General features: G+C 50.7%; 1 protein-coding gene across 1 annotated transcript in view; it reads right to left on the bottom strand.

Annotated features, from left to right (window-relative positions):
* Nucleotides 1-13866, bottom strand: part of GYPC (glycophorin C (Gerbich blood group)) — a 30571-nt gene extending 16705 nt beyond the window's left edge. Inside the window, exon 1 of the mRNA XM_003133289.6 lies at nt 13416-13866. Coding sequence (XP_003133337.3) covers nt 13416-13476 — 61 coding nt within the window. The 5' untranslated portion in view covers nt 13477-13866. The remainder of the gene's footprint in view (nt 1-13415) is intronic.

Consider the following 19255-nt stretch of genomic DNA (forward strand, 5'->3'; position numbering starts at 1 on the left):
CAGGTTCCGGCTCATGCTGTGCCCTCTCCTCTGAATGGTCCTTCCACTGCCCCTCCAGCATGTATCCATACAAGAACCCTCACTGGTTCAAACCCAACCCCCCATAGGAGGCACCTGTGCTGACCTTCTAGGAGGAAGTGACTTCCTGTTTCTACAGCAGACCCAGCAAGCACAGCAAAATGACTCTGGGGTATAGGGGAGGCTATGGCATCTTCCCATGGGTGTCCAGCAATTTTCAGGGTGAACGGCACAGGGAAGGTTGTCACACAAAACTCCTCCTGGCAGCCTGGTGACATGCAGCAGGAGAAACACCCACACAGCAAGTTAAGAAAGCAGGAGTTTGCAGTACTGGCTGAACCAGTCCACTGAGCACCTGCTGTGTGCTGGGCAAGAGGCCATCTGTGTTGACCTCTTGGCTGCAGAGAACTTGACACACGTTAGGCCTCTGCCTCCCATGACCACAAATGATGCTTTAACTGATTCCAGGGGAAAGACCTGAGGACCCCTCCCTGCTCCTTCCCCAGACCCCAGCTCATGGGCAGCCCTCCTGCCCTGCCCCCACCTGCCCTTTCTCCCACCCTTAACATTCCCCAGCCTTGGTGTCTGGGGAGGCTGGTTGCTTGGTATTTCAGCTGTAACCTCACACCTCCAGCTCAGTGTCCATCTCAGGGCAGACCACTTGTGTGGCTCTGCATTAGCTGCTTATCCTCTTGGCAGTGTCACCGATCCTTTCCTTGAGGTTTGCTCTGACAGGGCTGCCTTGGTGCACCACTCTGAGCCCCTCCCATGGGGCCCTCAGGGCAGGGGGGGGTGCACCTTCCAGGGAAGGCTCTGTTTACCGGCCCAGGGTGCCAGGTGGCCCTGCCTACCCTGCCCTGTATGGAAGCTTGGTCTTGGAGTGTCCTCCATCCTCCTGTGCATCCATGTGCACAGGGCAGCTGGAGGTCTTCCCTGGGTCTGCTCTGTGCTAGGACCTCACTCACTTCACCTCACACTCAAGATACTTCTCACCCCAAACTCCCTCTGCTGGGCCTGTCACAGGCGGCGAGTACTTCTCATTAGCTGAACTCCCCAACAACTCTGCAGCTGGTATTTCTACCCCTGGTGTAAACATAAAAAGGCTAGAGCTCAGTTGCCAAGGACAGAGCCAGGATTCAAACCCAGATGAGGGTCTATGGCTGGACCTGCTGCCAGCCCCTGGCCCTGCCTCCACTGATGGAAGCAGTGGCGGCCACTGGTGGGAGGTGCCCTCCAGCTGTGGAATCCTGGGTGCTCCTGGCAGGGCATGGCACACAGTCCATATAATAGGCAGGACAACTAAAGTCAGAGAGGCCAAGTCACTTTTCACAAAATAGTCAGCTAACCCAGTCTGTCCTACCCTAAAGAGAGGACATTTACCAGTGACCCAAACTTAAAGGAAAAGAAGTTAACATTTGAAGGTAGAATTTCTATCTTCAAATGGGGTGTGTGTCGGGGTGGGGTGGGGGTGAGGACTTTGATCTCCTTCAAATCAGAGCCCCCAGGACTGGGGTGGGGGCAGTCTGAGCTTTGGGGGCTGGCAAGCCTGCTGCAAACCTCATCCCATCTGCCCTATGAGGCCAAATGCCTTCAAATTGTCTGCTGGGCTCAGCATCTTACCCAGGAATCAGAACAACAGTGCTTGCCCCATAGGGAATTCTAAGAGGACTCACACCAAAGGCTGATCCTGATAGGCCCCAAGAGGAGCCAACTCCCACTGCCATGTTCAGGCCCTAAGGAGTAATTCCTCCTGCAGCATCCTGGCCAGACCTCTGTCCCCAACTTGCTCCCCATCAGGTGACTGTGGTCACTGGAACTCAGTTCTGGTGTCTAAGAAAGGGAAGAGACTTCCTGGCTCCCACTGCCTGCTTCTGTGTCCCCCCTGGGGACAAGTTGAGAAGCAGCTGGTGAGTGCTGGGCCCAGGCCCGCTTTATCAGCACCAGCCTGCCCGGTGCAGATGGGGGGTGGTGGTGCAGATCCCCTGCTGCTGCCTGATAAGAGGCTCAGCTCCACTTGCTGGAAACTGAGGGAACCTTATCAGAGGCAGGCCTGGGGGAAGGAGCTGTTTCCATCAGCATGCATGCACAAAGGGAAGGGAAAAAAAACTCGGGAAAAAACAGAGGCAGACACAGCCAAGCTGCATAGGGGGCTGAGCTGTGCACCTGCTGGTGCAGAGGCTTGGGCAGCCCTGCTCAGGAGGGAGGGGGCCCTGAGCTGAATCGAAGAGGCAGGGTCAGATATCCTCTGTGTATGTGTATGTATGCGTGTGTGTGTGTGTGTGTGTGCGCGCGCGTGCGCATGCACACACTTAAGAATGAAGCACTTGTGTCCGTGGACTTGTAGCACATAAGCACACAGCATCATGGGGAGGATATGCTGCCTGCAGGTGAGCTTGTGGGTGGAGACGTGGAGGGATCAAAAGGTGCCTGCACTGTACCGCTGCCTCTACTATTTGTTACTGGTGTGGCCTTGGGACAGTTCCTTTACACCTTTTCTGGGAACACTCTGGATACCAGTTGTATGAGGGGCTCGGACCCCCTTTCTAAGGGGTGTATAAAGGCACCCCCCTCCCCGGGGGGCGCAAGGACACCTGCCCTCCGCTTTGAGAGACTCAGGAGATGCTGATGCCCTCTCCATGCCCCCACCCTCCTCTGGCATAAGGCTATGGCTGAGTGAGGACCCCTGAGCTTTGGGGCACTAGCAGGTCCAAGGACAAAGGGATGTGCACAGCCTACGTCCCTGCAGGGTGGTTCCTGGAGACAAGAAGCAAAGTATTTGAGTGGCCCCTGGATTCTCATGCTGGGATGGTCATCCAGGGGCAGGGGGCGCTCAGGGTGAGCTCATGGGCTGCACTCATGTGGTTCTGGTCACTTAACTGCATAGCTCAGCAGACCAGACATAACGGTGTGTAAATGTAAAGCAGATGAAATAACCTCTCAGGTTGTCCTGCCGATGAACCTGGCTGTTGCCGAATTAAGTTATGCCTCCGACATGCGCTGTCAGGGAGACTGAGGCGGGGGCCACCCAGCTCCTGACCCGAGCTGTGGGAGCCTTGTTGGTCTCCTCACCACTCTGTGCTCAGAGAGAAGGTGTCTGTAATTCCAGGTTGTGCTTTCACCCCTCCAGGTCATAGGCTCACATGTGCATGCACAGAGGCCAGCTTTTGGAAGCCTCTGAAATCATGGGATGCAATTTCTGGTGAAGCCTTGGGGTGAGGCTGAGCATGATGTGGGGTCTCTTTTCCCAGAAAGGTAGAAGCTGGGATCCCAGGAGCCTTGCGCCGAGACCACCCTCACCCACACCCTTTCCTGGCTCTTTTCTCCAACCCTGCAGGCCAAACCCTCCACCCTGGCTGCTCCCTGCCCTCTGCCGGGCGCCTGCCCCAGCCCAGGGCTTTGTGGACCTAGAGCTGTGGGGGAGGGGCCAAGGCACCCTCTCCCTGCTTGAGGCTCTCTCTTGTGTTTATTCTCACTCCCAGCCCCTCCCAGGAGGTCCTGAGGGCCTGTGACTGCAGCTGTTGGGGATCCACATTTGCACTCATTCCTTGCGGGGCCCAGAACGGTTCTGCTGAAAAGCTTCACAGGGAAGATGCACCAGCAACTTCAGAGGGCCCTGCTTCTGATTTAAACCTTGCATGGGGTTCAGGCCATCTATGCTGGGAAGACTGTAGCCTGGGCCTCTTTGACTCAGCTCTTTGCACCCCCCTTGGCCTGCTGACTGGCCAGGCTGTCACGAAGAGACTCTCCAGGTAATTCTGGGCTTGGAGATGCCAGGTCCCAGGATGGGACTAATGGTCTGTCCAGGTAGCTCCAGGAGGGCTGCACCAACAGCCTGCTCCAGGGAGGCCAGAGGGGGCATGGGCAGCATCCTGCAGTAGAACAAGTGTCCCTGAAAGACAGGGGGACCTGAGGCCCACCCTCTGCTCACTTCTTCTGGGGGTGACCCCATCCCTGGGGGCTCAAAGGAACAGCAGGGGCCCAGGCAGGGGGCAGGGCAGTGAGAGGTCAGTCTTTTGTTCAGAGACAATCAGCCTCTGTTCCTGGAGCCTTGGGGCAAGGAGGCCAGGAACTGACAACTGTGCCTCCAGGCCGGGTGGCCTCAGAGCTAGCTTTTACCAAAAGCACAGCTGGCTGGAGACCAAGGCCTCAGGATATACAGAGCCCGGAAGAAGTGCCTGTGAATGGGGAAACAGCCCCACAGCCGTGCCTGAACTTGGAAGGAAAACTATGGCTTTCATCTGCCTTCGACTGCCATGTCCTCAAAGATGTGTTCTGACTTCCTCCAGCACTGTTTGCTCTCTCAGCGAGTGACAAACATCGTTTCACTCCAATGAGTTCTTGAAAAATAGCATGTTCTGGAAGAGCTTTTCAGAAGCCCTGAGATTCTTAAATAGGAAATGACCTGGGGGGTGGTAATTACCAAAGCCTGATACAGATACATGTAGTTCAAAAGCCCATCGGAACCAACTTTCTTCAACCCTCCTTTGAAGGGAATTTTGTTCTCTTTGAAAGAGAACACATTTCCTACACAGACATGCGGTGGTGGTGAGTGGGGCTTACATCCCTGTAACCTAAGTCATTCCCCAGAGTTTGAACATTCTCAACAACCAACACTGGTCAACAACTTCTTCAAGTACAAAGTCTTTTTTTTTTAGGGCCACACCCAAAGCACATGTAGGTCCCCAGGCTAGGGGTCAAATCAGAGATGCAGCTGCCAGCCTACACCACAGCTCACTGCAACGCCGGATTCTTAACCCACTGAGTGGGGCCAAGGATTGAACCTGCATCCTCATGGATACTAGTTGGGTTCGTTACCGCTGAGCCACAATGGGAACTCCCAAAGTCTTAATTAGGCAAGAGAAACCTCTATCTAGTTAAGGAGAAATTCACCATGATTTAATATTAGCTGTTGAGATTAGCTAACTTTAGATACCCATGCATACTTGAGCAGTTATTTTACTATTGTTATTTTTTAAATATCTGGATACCTATTGAAGAATCACAAGGAGACAGGTAATTAGATCTGAAACCAGAGTTCGTGTGAAAAGAAACTTCCCACAACGAGGGTTGGATGCTTTGATTCCTGCCCTGATGTACGTCTTGCTGCCTCAGAAGCCCAAGGATAATTTGAGGGCAGGGTCCTTGTCTCAGTCCTTTCCTCATCTCCTCCTGAATCCCTGGGGCAGACAAGGGTGGACGCATCATAAGCCTCTGAGTTTCTCTTGCATATGGCGGTCTGTAAGCATTTGTGGATAAATTGTTTTTGTAATGGAATTATCCATCTAGTTTCCTTCCTCACTTTTCAAATTTTCTTCATAGACTTTCGAAGTTCGATAAGAACCTTTTTCATGGAGTTAATTGGTAGGATGAGTGACGGCTGGGTGCACAGTATAGTCTGGCTGTAGGCAAGTATTTAACCACAGTGAGAACATCTTGCACTTAATGTGATGGAAACGTCTCAGGTGGAACAACCCTCTGAGACGCAAGCCCCAAAGTGCCATCATTGATGACAAACAGTGACTGGACATCAGGTGGCCATCCTGCAAGACACCAGCCAGGAGGCTGTAAACTGGGCTACGTGAGGCCTCAGTGTCCAGCGATGACTGGACAGGGACCATCACAAAGGGGTCCCTGGAAGGGGTCACCAGGCCTCTTATCCCCAACCCCAGTCCAACAGATGGGCTTTGATCTCCTTCATATTTGCAAACCTCATCTAAGAATGAGCATTTGTAGAAATGTCACTTCTCCTGAAAATAATTGCTCTGGAGATCTGCAGTTGTGACATCATTTTGATGTGTGTGTGTTTGGGGCAGAGACCCCAGTGGGCAGCCACTGCTTTGGAGATTCAGGGATGGGGGACCTCCGTTCCTTCTGGTGACTGCAGTCCTAGGATCAGTGCCTCGATGTCACCCTATCCATCCCCACTTAGAACACTGCTAAGTGGGCGTCTGTGGCAAAAACAGTGCTCTCCCAAGGGAATCAGAGACCCGTGTCCAGCATTGCTCCGAGCACTACCTCTGGCTTCTTCAAGCTTCATTTCATTCATCTGTCAGAGAGGGCGTGCAGTGCCTCTTGAGTGAAGAGAAGAAACAGACCTGAAAGCACCCAGCAAAGGATAATACCCAAGGAAGGAGCAGTCCTGTGGCTTGTGATGGTCCCATGGCTTGTGATGTTTGAATGAAAGGCCAGGCTGTCAGCTGGGGTTGGTTCCTTGGGGGAGGCAAGCCTGGAATTGGTTGGCAGGTGGTGGGGGTGTTATTCTCTCTTGGTGCCCTTGCAGTGACCCCAAGAGGCAGCTGCCCACGGCTTCCTCGGGGAAGAGAGCCCTGGTGTAGGCTGGCCGCAGTGCTTGCTAGGTCACGGCCACTAGGAGCATTTCAGCAGCAGCTGCTCTGCTGCTGGGTGGGGTCCAGCAGGGGAGGACAGAGCCAGCACAAGTGACCCAGGGTGGGGAGGTAGGTAAAGAAAGGCCTTTTCTTCTGGGGCAGGAGAGTGACTTCAGGGCCATGCAGAGCTGAGTGGAGGGGCAAGGGTCCTGGGGTGGAGGCACACCTGGCTCAAGGCTGGATGGGGCCAGTGATGCCCAGCAAGGCTATGGGGAAGTAAATTCTTTGAACCTCAGCTTCCATATTTCTAAACTGGAATTAATATTAAGACATCTGGGTAACATCTGGTTGAACAAGATGCCATGTGCCTCTCCTCTAGGCATGGACCAGCATAGCCCTCCTGCCTGGCTCTGCTCCCGTGCTGAGCTCCACCACCCCATGATCAGTGCAGGCTCTTTGCAGCTCCCCTCGGACCCTGAGCTGCGTGGCCTCTTTACCCTGAAATCCTCCATCTTTCTCTCTGCCCAGGTCTCCTTCTGAACTGCCTCCCAGCTGGTGCCTGGCTGTCCATGTGTACCTGAGGTCACCTCTGCTCTAGAGAGAAGCTTCCTGTGCCCTTCTCCTTGGTCTTGTGTCTATAACTCTACAATGAGCACAGGCTGCTTCTTTAATGGAGAGGGCAAAGAAAACTGACTTTTAAACTTGGAAGTGAAGGAAAGCCCAATTTTATGGCCTAAAAGGCCAAGAGGATGAGAGAGAAAGAGAGAGAGAGAGGGGAGTGAGTCTTGGGTCTCCTCAAGAATTTGCTTCTGGTTCTCAAAATCTCCCTAAGGTAGAGACAGAGGGTGGCCTGGCAGCTGCCTGGCCCAGGGGCCCCGCCATGGAGAGCTGGGCCTGGATGGGCTGAGCCGGGTCTGCAAGGTAGCCTTCATAGGTCCCTTCTCTTTTCAAATATTAACAGGTATATTTTAGAGTGGTACTGATAGAAAGCCAGATGCAATGTTTTGTCTTAAAAGTTCATTATTCACTTTTGATTTTAAAAGAAACACACCTTCATGTGGGTCTCTAAGAATTCTGAGCACTGGGTCTGATGTGAAGTGGAGCAAGTTTGAGCAAGCAAGGGGTCGGTGGCTCGCAAGTCACGGAGCCTCTTGAGTTTCTGTATCATCACATGCAAAATGGAGATAAAAATACTTGCCGGAGGGCTGCTGAGGGTGAAGTGAGATAACTTCAGCGGGTGCAGCGGTGCAGCGACTTGCTATGCTCTGAGTTAGGGAGGCCATCTCCATAAGAGGAGGGTGGGTCAGGATAATTTATAGAAGTTGTAGAAAAGGAAAAAAAAAAAGGATAAAAAAGGATATTGTAAAACTAAAAAAAAAAAAAAAAAAAAAGGAAAAAAAAAAGGCAAAAAAAAAAAAAAAAAAAGACTACTAGAGGTTTTCAGCCAGAACTGAAATTAATTCACTAAAATGAGGAATTTGGCAGAGGCTGAATGAGGGCCATTCAAATGACAAGTCAGCCCAGGGCACGACCAAAGGAGGGAAGGCTCAGCCTCCTCAAAGGAGCTCAAGTTTGGTGTGGAGGCTGGAAAGGGTGAGAAGGGGGCCCAGGGGCGGGGGCAGCTGTGCACCTGCTCAAGGGCAGCATCGAAGGAAAGAGAAAAATGCTGATGAGAGAAGATGTTGTAAGGAGGAACGGCTGTGGGCCAGGTGGGAGGGGAGAGGCCACTTGCTCACAGATTAGGGTACACAAGAGGCACTGGGTGTGCACAGGCCACTGTGGGCCACCAAGAGAACAGGGCTTACACAGGACTGGGAGAGGATGTGGGTGAATAAGGGACTCTCGGTGTAGACGAGGTTTGTCTCTGGTTGGATCTTCACCTCCATTTACCCACATCCATCCATCCATCCATCCATCCCTCCCTCCATTCATCCACCCACCCATACATCACCCATCCATACCTTCATCCATTCATCCATCCGTCTATCCATTCCCCTATCCTTCCATCCATCCATTCGTCCATCCATCATCCATCCATCGATCAATCGATTGATCGATCGATCGATCCATCCATCCATCCATCCATCCATCCATGTTTTTAAGGAGCATACTCTTCCCCGTGGAGAACAAGACAGCTGAGACCCCTATTGTTAAGGGTCTTATGTTCAGGTGAGGCTGGGGAGCAAAGCTGGTCCTCTGTGGGTGCTGCGTGGGGAGACAGAGCTGCAGAGGGTGAAAGGTCTGCTCACAGTCACACAGCTCCCGGGAGAGGACACGGGCTCTGGCTGCCCTCAGCCCCTGGCTCTACTATGATCAGCACAGGAAGCAGCAGCATTCCAGGTCTATTGCCAGGGTGGCTCCCTGCTGGGTCTGGGGGCCTGGCTGGGCCCTAGCACCTGGCCAGCTGGTTCCTCCTGTCCTTGGTATTGTTTTTCAGCGGCAAATGAGCAAATGGGGCCAGAGGCAGGAGTTCGGAGGGAACCGGGCAGGAGCAAGTGAGCCAGAACCCACTGGACCACCTTCCAGCCCTCAGGCTGGGCAGTGATGAATGGACCCAGGTGCTATACTAGTTTTACCTATGAGCTGAGATGCAAAGGGCTGGTGCCATATTCAAGGCCATGGCCAGGTCAGAGGTGGTCCACATTCAAACCCAAACCCTTAACTCAAAAGCCAGGATTCTCAACTCCTCATCACCAGCAAATTGAGGCCAAGTGTATTTGCACCAAATGGCTTAAAAAAGCACAGCAGGGGGACCTCTGCTTGCTGGAGGCCATGTGTATGGTTCCAGCAGGGTGCCTGGCCAGCAACTCAAGAGAAAATGCCTTTCATGGTCAGTGGACTTTGCTTCCAGGTGAGCAGAGGTCACAGCCCAGAGCCCAACACAAGAGGCAGGCAGGTTTTGGGTTCAGCTGGTTTTGATCTGGCACATAATCTCCTTCACTTGAGGACACTGCTGAGAATACATGAGGTGAGGCTGGAGGTGACCCCATGTGATAGGTGCCCAGGGCATGGCCTGAGCTGCCCTGAAAGGCTGGGTGGAGCACGGCCCCGGGCTGGAGTGGGACAGGCCTGACCACAGAGGAGGGCATGATGGCCACCAGCAGTGGGCCGAGGCTGGATCACAAGCCTGGCTGAAAAGCCATGGGGCAGTTGGCAGGTTCTGAGTGTCTGTGCAAAGCCATAGCCATGATTTCCCGGGCCCAGTTCTCTTGGTGTGGGCAGCTGGCCCACATGTACCCTGATTTCCCCTCAGGCCAGTCTCTGCTAGCATTGACAGCCTGGCAGTGCCCTGGGGACCAGGGGAGGGTCAGCCCTCCACCACCAGTGTTTCATCTGAAAAATGGGTAAGAACATGCCTGTGAGACCAAGCAAGGCTGCACCCAGGCTTGGCATATAGGTACTGATGTGGTGGTTACATTAGAGACCAGCTGCTGTCTGCTAGAGCCATGCCAGAGATGACCAGCACTTGTAGGCCAGCTTTTTGCTTCCACAAGTTCTGCTGACAATAGCCAAAGGTACCACCATCGCTGGGCATGGCACCAGGCCCTATGCTCTTATCTTTCACATGACCCTGTGAAGCAGCTGTTACCACTGAGGTACCAGGGAACTCTCCAAAGTCAGTGTGGGGATGGGAGCAAATCCGGGTCTGACCCCACCGCACAGCACGCAGGGAGACTCTGGTCCTGCCTCTCGCTCGCCATGGGACAAGGGACACAGAATTTAACTTCTGGGGCATGTTTCCTTGCTGGGGGTAGGGGGCCCGAGAGGAAATGGGTAAAGGCCTTATGAGCTACCTCCCAGCCAAAGAAACACAGTATCTTACAGAGGTACAGAAATAAATGCAGCATCACCTGTAATTACAGAGGCAGTTTCAAAGGTGACATGTCTTACTAATTAGATTGGCCAAGATAAAAACCACACTGTGAATGAGGATGTGAGGAAAATAGCCACTTGCCTTGGTTACAGGTGAGTGTTAGAAAGTCATGTGACCTCTTGGAGGGCAATTTTTCGGTGTCTACTAACATTTTAAGAGAACATACTCTTTGTCCCAGAAATTACATTCTGGGAGGGTGGGGAATTTATCCGATAAAACAAACACATGGCTGTAAATCCCTGCTTATAAGGGTTGCCAATGCAGCCCTGTGTCTGGTTAAAAAAAGAAATCAGGGAGTTCTTGTCATGGCTCAGCATAACAAATCCAACCAGTATCCATGAGGACAAGGGTTTGATCCCTGGTCTTGCTCAGGAGGCTAAAAGATCCTGGCATTGTCATGAGCTGTGGTGTAGGTCACAGATGCAGCTCAGATTCTGTGTCACTGTGGCTGTGGCTGTGGCTTGCAGCTGTAGCTCTGATTAGACCCCTAGCCTGGGAACTTCCATATGCCACCAGCATGGCCCTAAAAAGACAAAAAAAAAAAAAAAAAAAAAAAAAAAAAGAAAAAGAAATCAAAGACTGTGCACAATCTAATGTCCATTTGTGGAGGAGTCGGTTAAATGAAATAACCAATTCATTTATTCATACTATGCAGCTGCAGGAGCAGTAAATCTATCTATGGTGATAAGGTGTAATCTGTAAGATATATTCTTATGAAAAAAGGTGAAGTAGAATATGTGTTTCATTTTGTACATAAAAATTGCATATATATACATATATATATACACACATATATTACTTCTAGAAGGATTCTCATAAATCAATAAAGTTACTGCCCTTGAGGTGGGAAGAAAGTATATTTTTCTCTCTTTTTTGGTAATAATTTTATTATTATTTTTTAATTTTAAAGTTTTATTGAAGTATAGTTGACTTACAATGTTGTGATAATTTCTGCTGTACAGCACAGTGATTCAGTTACACAGTGATTCAGTTAATAGAAAGTATCATTTTCTATTATTAACTCCTCATTCAGCATTTACATTTGTTTGCTTTGTGTTTAGCTTGTGCTTATGGGCCTTTGGTGTTCGGCCCCGGAGGTGCTTCTGACCCTGAAGGGCATCTGATGTGCTAGGTGTCTGCCACCCACCGAGGCAGACCGGCTTGTCTTGCCAGCCTTTCTCTGCTGGTGAAGGGCCTCTTCTTTCTCAGTGTGGAAGGGTGAGTCCTCTCCATGCAAACAGGGACCACCTCTCACCCCTCACTCCTCTGTTTCCCAGGGGGGACTGAGAGTCCCCATTAGTAACTGCCTAACTATGGGCACTGTGGAAGGTCCAGCTGCTGGCTGTGCCCAGTGCCAATGCCATGTGATATCTGGAGGGGCTGAGCCATGGCTGCAAAGGAACTGCATTTGGACTGGGCACAGTCCTCCCTTGCTTTTGCCAGAGGTGTGGCACATTCTATATAAAGCTGCCAGACCTGGCTGTCTCCTCGCTTAGCTTGACCCCTTCCATCCAGAGTCAGGCAATGGATTTCTGCACATGACTCCTTCGCAATAACCGTGGCCTCTGGGCTTATGGGAGCTGGCTGAACCCAGCTGGGGGCTGGGCAGGTCAGGCCTGGCCTGAGCAGCAGGTCCTCTGGTTCCAAGCTCTGGTTCTGAGGAGCAGTGATGTAAACTTAGACAGGATATAGACACATCCTGCCTGAGTTAGCTTGAGAAACAGGGCCTGAGCTTCTTCCACAGCAGATCCAGCCCTAAAGTAAATTCTAAAGGTAATCTGGCCTGGAATGCAAGTAAAGGCTGCATCCCTGAAAGTGAAGGGAAGTGTCTGCAGTCATTGGTCTGGGTCTGAAACTTGAATCCTAAAGAGCTGTGGGGGTGGGGGCAGTGGGAGGACCCCAAGGCTGCCAGAGCTAGCTGGTGCCCCCCACACTGGACTCTGCAAGCTTGCATGTCTCAGCAACTGAACTGGAGTGATTACAGTGGCCTTGGCCCCTCAGCCCTGGCCCCCAACCCCCCCAACACACACTAGTATCTGACTCACACAGACACACACAAACTCATGGATCCACAGGAAAGTAAGGACGTCTGACATTTATCAAGCACCTAGTACCTGTTCAGCTCTGGTGAGCCGTTTACATGCACATAATTCTCACAACCCAAAGCTCTCCAATGGCTCTCCCATTGTTCCCATTTTGCAGATGATGAACTGGGAGTTAAGGGAGGTTGGCTTGCTTCAGGTCCCTGTAACAAGTAGGCACACAAGGTCTGCAGGCAGACCCACCCAGGTCCTCGCACACCCAGACGGGGCTGAGCACCCTACCCGCATACGTACACACAGCGGCACATGGTACACAGATCCGGCCATACTCAGCCAGGCTCGGGTTTGCCGCCAAAGGCACTTTTTAAAGTGGCCTATCTCCAATACACATCAGGATCATAAAAATCACTTAACGCGATTCTGTTACAGACTCAGAGGGTCCCTTTTCTGACAGTCTCTATGATCAGATGGAGCCGGGGTCGGGACAGGAGGGATCAACTTTTTTAAAAATAAAATTTTAGGTTTTCATTGCAAAAGCCCAATGGCGGGAGGCGCGCGCGGGGGGTCGGGGGGGGAACACATTTCAGGGAGGCTGAGCAATGTTTCAGAACACTGCTTTTGAGATTCAGAAAGAATCTCAGGGCGATTTCCTGTTGGCAATAAAGCCTGTGCTGGTTTTAAAAAGAAAGAAAACGGGCTCGACAGAATTACCACCGCCCCAACGGCCCAGCAGAGCGACCCAGCGCCGTCTGCAGGGAGTTGGCGGTCAACTCGGAGTTTCTCAGAGCGCGGCCCCGTCCTGTCCAGAAAACAACTTTTTGTGCTTTTCTTCCGCGCCGCCGGCCGCGCTGCCTCTCCTTGCTCCGGGGCCCCGATGCTTTCGCTTTGGGAAAAGTTCTGGCCACCCGCGCTTCCCCACCACCGCGCGAGTAAACAGAAAACCATGGATGAACCGCCGGGCCGCCTCTCCAGGCCCGCGACTCCGGACGGGACCCCACGATGCCCGGGGACGCGGCTGACGTCGCGGCGCTGAGCCCGCGGGCCCTTCGTCCTCCAGGAGGTCGGAGAGGGCCGGAGCCCCGGAGCTCCTCGGCTAGGCTGGGCCCGCGCGCCCCCTCGGCCCGGCCCCGCCGACGCTGGCCCGCGAGTACTCACCGTGGCCCTGCGGCGGCGTCGACGGCAGCAGCGGCGGCGGCGGCGCGAGCGAGCTGCTCATCCCCAGTGGTGCGGGTGCGGCGGGTCAGAGGCCCAGGGGAGGCGGACGGTGGCGCGCTCCTGACCCTCAGCAGCCGCAGGAGGAAGCGGCACCTGTGTCACACTCGGCGCGGCCCGAGGGGAGGGGCTCCGGCCCGAAGAGATAGGCAGCCGTCATTTAGTCTGTTATGCAGTCTTGCACTAGGCCGGCAGGGTTTCCACTTTTTTTTTTTTAACTCACACACCCGCCCACTTCTGAAAGCTTCTGGGCTCGGACTTCCCAGCTCAAGATTCACATTTTTCTAACTCTGTTTCTTTTTCCATCTGCAGCTACCAGATACGGAGGTTGTGGTTGAGAATTACCCTGGGCTGAGAAACTCCCAGATGTGACACGCTGCCGGCGGCGGCACCAGCAGGGACCGTGACCAAATAGGGCCAGACCTGCGTTTGAACCTTGGCTGATGGTCCTGAGGCCTCTCAGCACCACCGGCTTTTGTAGCTTAGGAAGAGTTCCTGGCTTGCTGGCCCCTCAGGGGCACTGTTCCAGTCCTTGCACTCATATTTGGGAAAGATTCTTAGAAAAAAAGGATTACTGGACAAAGGCCTATGATTTATTTGGATCACTTGTCTGACGCTTCCAGACAGAGTGGAGTTTATGGGGAATTGACTTTATTAGGCAGTCAAAAACCGGACATGGATTTGACACTCTGGTTAGTTAAATGGAGTCCACCCCCATGACAGCAGAGAATGTCTTGTGATATGTAGCGTTAAATTCCCCAGGCACATAGAGAAAGGCAGAGAGCTTGAGAATATATGTCACCCTAGTTTTAAATCCCAGCCCCAGGAAACACCCTGTACTTCTCCATCTATGTTTTATCTTTGCTGTGGGGCTTTACATTGCTGTTTACTGGCTAGTCCTCCTGTGCACTGCCCCATGACATGCCCCCCGCCCCCATCACTAAAGTCTTTGTTGCAATCCCAGGACACCCTTCCAGCTGTCTGCATAGTGTGTGCAGCTGGGAGCACCATCCAGCTCCAACACAACTTGAGGCTGCCCTCTGGAGATGTGCGAGGCAGATGCCCAACCCAGCTCTTCCCAGGCTGGACCACTCCAGTATCTTTACTAGAGTTGCCTGTTAGACACAGTGGGCAGGTGTTTACTGTTCTTTTTAGTTGGATGCTGCTCAGAGATCTTTAATCAAACTTCCGTGCTCAGCATGTGCCTGCTGATGTGACATGAACTGTTCACAGAATGTCCAGGTGTGGAAACTTTTGAGTCTCAGTTTTCTCATCTGAAAAATGGAGACAAGAACACTTACATTCCAGAGATGTAAAGAGGCAGGTCTATAAAGTAACAGTGGGAGAGAAAGGCCTTTAATATAAAAGAAGCTCGCAGTGGTTACATAATAGTTTAACACTTTGTTCTCTAACACATGTAGGTGGATAACAGTATACCTGTGTTCCAGGTTCATAAATAAAACAGCTTCAATTATGTGAAATGCAGACAGAGAGCTGAAGGGACACCAAAGACCCACCAGGTGATCAAAGAGTAGTCCTGCTCCTCTCTCATGGGAGGGCTTCTCGGAGACTCATTTACAGTCCCTTTGGACATAAGCATAAAAGGTTTGCTTAATTAACCTCTCTGGGTGGAACAAGTTCAAAGCACCACAAAGTAGCAAGAATCCCTATAGCCAGGAAGACAAAAACTAATTAAATAATTGAACAACAAAATACAGAAAGCCAACAAAATACAGTTTAGATACAAGAACAGAGAATGAAGTATCATTTAGTATACAACTAGGACATCACAGCTTTGTCCATAAGCAGAGGGTGTGCCTGCATCGTGGGTGACCAAGGAGCTCAGGCTTGAGAGTCCAGCGGGGTTTAAGTCTTTACTGCTTTCCAGCTGGGTAACCATCAGCATTTTACTTCACTTCTCTGAGCCTCACTTTTCTCATCTATGAACTTGAAGCAACCTGCAAAGTTTGGTTAAGAGTAATACGTTAGACAACTAATCCCTGATGGAATGGTATCCTGTCTTACTCAGCACAGTGGAGTTTAGGCATATTTGGTTTTTGTAAGGACCCTGAGCCATTCTAAAAAGAAGGTAAGCAGTATTAAATAGTCAGTAGTTTAACTGGCAGGGAAACATTGGACTGATTTTAGATTTAACCATGGGAGTGTTTAATTTTAAAGAAATAAAGGCTGTCTTAAGAAAGTAAAGTAGTTAAATGAAAAGTTAGATTCTATGGCAAGAGTTTAACATTAAATCATAGAGTTCCTAGCGTGTCTTCATGTGTTGGATGTTTATTAATAGAGTAGAAAGAATTCAGCTATATCTTGTAACATAAAACTGTTCTTAACTCACTTAATTCCCATAGAAATACCCTCAAAGAGGGTATTGCTGAGGGCCCATTTTAAAGGTGAGGAAACTGAGGTTGGGAGCAGTAATGAAGAATGGTCCAAAGTGGTGGAGCCCGGCGGTTCTGGAAGGCTCTGGAATGTATGCAGGACAGGCTGCTATAAGCTTGAAGCCTCCAGGGCTGACGACGTTCTGGAGACCTTTCCCTTCTAGCACTGTGTGGTACAGGAGCTGCTCACAGGAGGGTTCCCCTGCCTGCTCTTCCCACCACAAACCAATGCACACTCAGTGCCCAGGCCCTTCTTGGGAGGGGCTTGGAGGTGGCCCTGCTGTGGTTGCTGCCTCTGGGTTATGAGCTCTTACAGTTAGAGGCCGGCAGCTATTACCTGAGTCTTTTCAACTTTCTAATTATAAGTTCTGCCCTTTATCAAAGTAATAGATACTCTCTGTATAAAAAAATTTAATGAAGAGTGAAAAAAAACCCCAAATTCTAACAACTGCTCATAATCTCTAGCACCTTAAGGTATATTTATTTCTGGTCTTTTTATGCATTTGGGGACATTCATTTTATACTACTGAAAATTTCCTGAATATGTGATTTTCAGCGCTGGGTTTTCACTACCAAATGTTATGTCACAATCATTTTCCCATATAAAAGTATAAAAGCATTCCAATTTGTTTTAATCACTAAGTTGTTCCTTTTCCTTCGCTAGTTTAACATTGCTGCAATAAATCCTGTGAACATAAATACCTGCATTTCATGTTTTTTTCCCCTTAGCTTGTATTCTAACAAATGGAATTATTGGGTCAAAGGTTAGGAATGTATTTAAGGCTTTTGGTACATTCATAAGTTGAGGCTTAACAATTCGTATTCTCTCCCATCAAGAGTACCAGTGCTCGTCTAAGAATTAAGTATTTGATTTTAAATCATTCTGTAGACTTGGAGATGAAAAAATGTAGTTATCTGAGTTTGCATTTTCTTGATGACTAGTGAAGTTGAACAAGCTGTCATATGCATAGTCACAAATAACATGTTGTTTTAGGGGAACATACTGTTCATGCTGTCTCCAAATTCAGAGAGGAGGGTTAATATGTTTCTTACTGATTTCTTTGACTCTTTACCCACACAAGGCAATAATACCTTTTCATGTATGTTGCACATATCTTCTCCCTGGGCCATTTTCTGGTTCTCTCCCATTGGCACAGAAATAGTCTGACTTATCTGATTGGTGAGTTGGCAGCTTTTAGGAAAGCCGAACTGTGGCTCTGCAAATTTTAAGAGGAACTGGGAGAAGAAGCAGGGCTTTGGTTGGGTCATGCTGTCTCAGCTGTGAGTAATGAGGAGCGTGGGAGCAGAGTGGGAAGTGGGGGCCAGAGAAGCAGAGAGACTAAAGGTGGCACCCACCCCCCCAGCTCCCCTTTCCCAGCAGCACACAGGGTTTCTGAGGAGACTTGTTAGTGAATAGGTATGAATACCCAGGGGGAGGAAACCCATTTTTTCTTGGCTTTGCTAGAGGGTGCCTCTCAGCTTGCTAGGTAGAGAGGAAGGTGCTCAAGTTCAAAGTCCATGAGGCTGTGAGACCCGAGCAACAGCTCATGCCCCAGACTTATAGGGTGCCTCATCCAAGGGTAGATTTTTAAGCATCCATATTTGCCTGCCTCTGGAAGCTTCTAAACTACACCTTGAGAGGAGGAGCAGCAGCATAGAGAGCCAGCAGGAACACTAGAGGGTCTGGGAGAGTTTGAAGTGACCATAGGTGAAGTTTCCCACACTGGGGACAGCTCTCAAGCCAGCCTGTTATGGGATGGGGTTGAGACCAGGGTGCAAACAAAAGGACAGAAAGAAAGAGCCCAGAGGAAAGTTGGGGGGCGGGGGAGTTGACTCTTAGAGAAGTGGAGTCAGTGGAAAGAACACTGCCTGGGTGGTTCCAGCACTATAGGGGAGGTCTGACTTTCCAGGGAGACACAGCTCAGCAGGTGTAGATTGTACAGGTGGGGACAATGTTCCGGGGACCTAGCATGTGCCAGGTCTGATGTGATGTGAGGAGCTCCTGGTGATACTGCTAATGTCACAGTGTCCTTACAGGGTGGGTGGTGCTTTGTTTTTGTTTTTCCTTTTCCATCTTCACTGTACAGCAGAGGAAATGGGGACCAGAGAGGGAGAGAAACTGCTCAGGCTCACAGAGCTGCTCAGGACGGCTCGGCTGTGGGGGAAGGGCTGCCAGTTCACTCCCCTTGGCACCTCCCTCCCATCATTCCCATGTCCCCGGTGACTCAAAGATGTGACTGCCCAGCTTGATGGGGCTGTTGGTGCTGGAGGCCCCAGACTTGAGGGAAGAGGCAGGGTGAGTTTCCTGTGGTTCCCGTCAGAGCTGAGGGAAGTGAGAATCTTCTGGCAAGTAGTGAGATACAAGCTTTCAGGGAGCCCTGTTTGTGTCACAGCCCTTTGCTTCTGGGTGTGAGTTCTTGGTAGTGGGAATAACACATTCACACGACTATATACAATAGATGGTTCCTGAGAGCCTAACATACGCATGACTATAAAATAGATGATGACCGAGAACCTAACATATGTACATGACTATTTTACTGCGTCAAATAGATGAGGACTGAGAACCTATCATAGAGCACAGAGACATCTATCAGTAGTTTGTAATAACCTATGTGGGAAAAAGAATGGATACATTTATATGTATGACTGACTCACTTTGCTGTATACCTGAAATGAATACCACATTGTAAATAACCTATACTCCAATAAAACTGAAAAAAAAAAAAAAAAACCACCAAAACCTCACCTAAAACATGGCTCCCTGTTGCTCCATATGGGCTGTCCTTCAGGGGTGGCTTCCCCCGAGACCCACCTTTGCTTGTGGCTTTGTTGTCTTGGGCCAGCAGAGAAGGAGGGATGCTGAGCAGGGCTCTGGGGCTGGGAAGAGGGAGGTGGTGTGGATTCTGTTTGCCAGCCTTCTGCTGTGTGCTCCCCACGTGATATCTCACTGAATTCCCACAGCTGCCCTGTGAGCAAGGAAACGTCAGGAGGACCAGGAGTGTGGCTTCTCCTCCCTGGCCACATGCCCCTTTGCTCAGTGTCTTCGCCTCCAGATCTTTTCAAGTGCAGATGGGGGTGGTGACTCCTACATCTGACATGCATCTAGAGAGCTGGTGCCAGTCCCCTGGAAGCTCACAGATTCATGAGGTAAATGAGGAGAGAGCTTCATGGCTTGTGAACTCCACACCCTGGGTCTGGACGGGAATGGCTGTGGCAAGTCCATTGCTTGTTAGTTTCTCCCTTTAGTTTCTTCTGGTAGAGGATGGTTCAATCCAGAAACAGTGCGTTCTGCACTCTCATTCTCCATAGCCCATACAGGATATGAAAGGAGCCATAAAAGAAATCCACTCCCAAAGTGAAGAGGCTTTAGGGGGACCCTTTAGCACA

The sequence above is a fragment of the Sus scrofa genome, chromosome 15 (genome assembly GCF_000003025.6).
Source record: "Sus scrofa isolate TJ Tabasco breed Duroc chromosome 15, Sscrofa11.1, whole genome shotgun sequence".
NCBI classification, from domain to species: Eukaryota; Metazoa; Chordata; class Mammalia; order Artiodactyla; family Suidae; genus Sus; species Sus scrofa.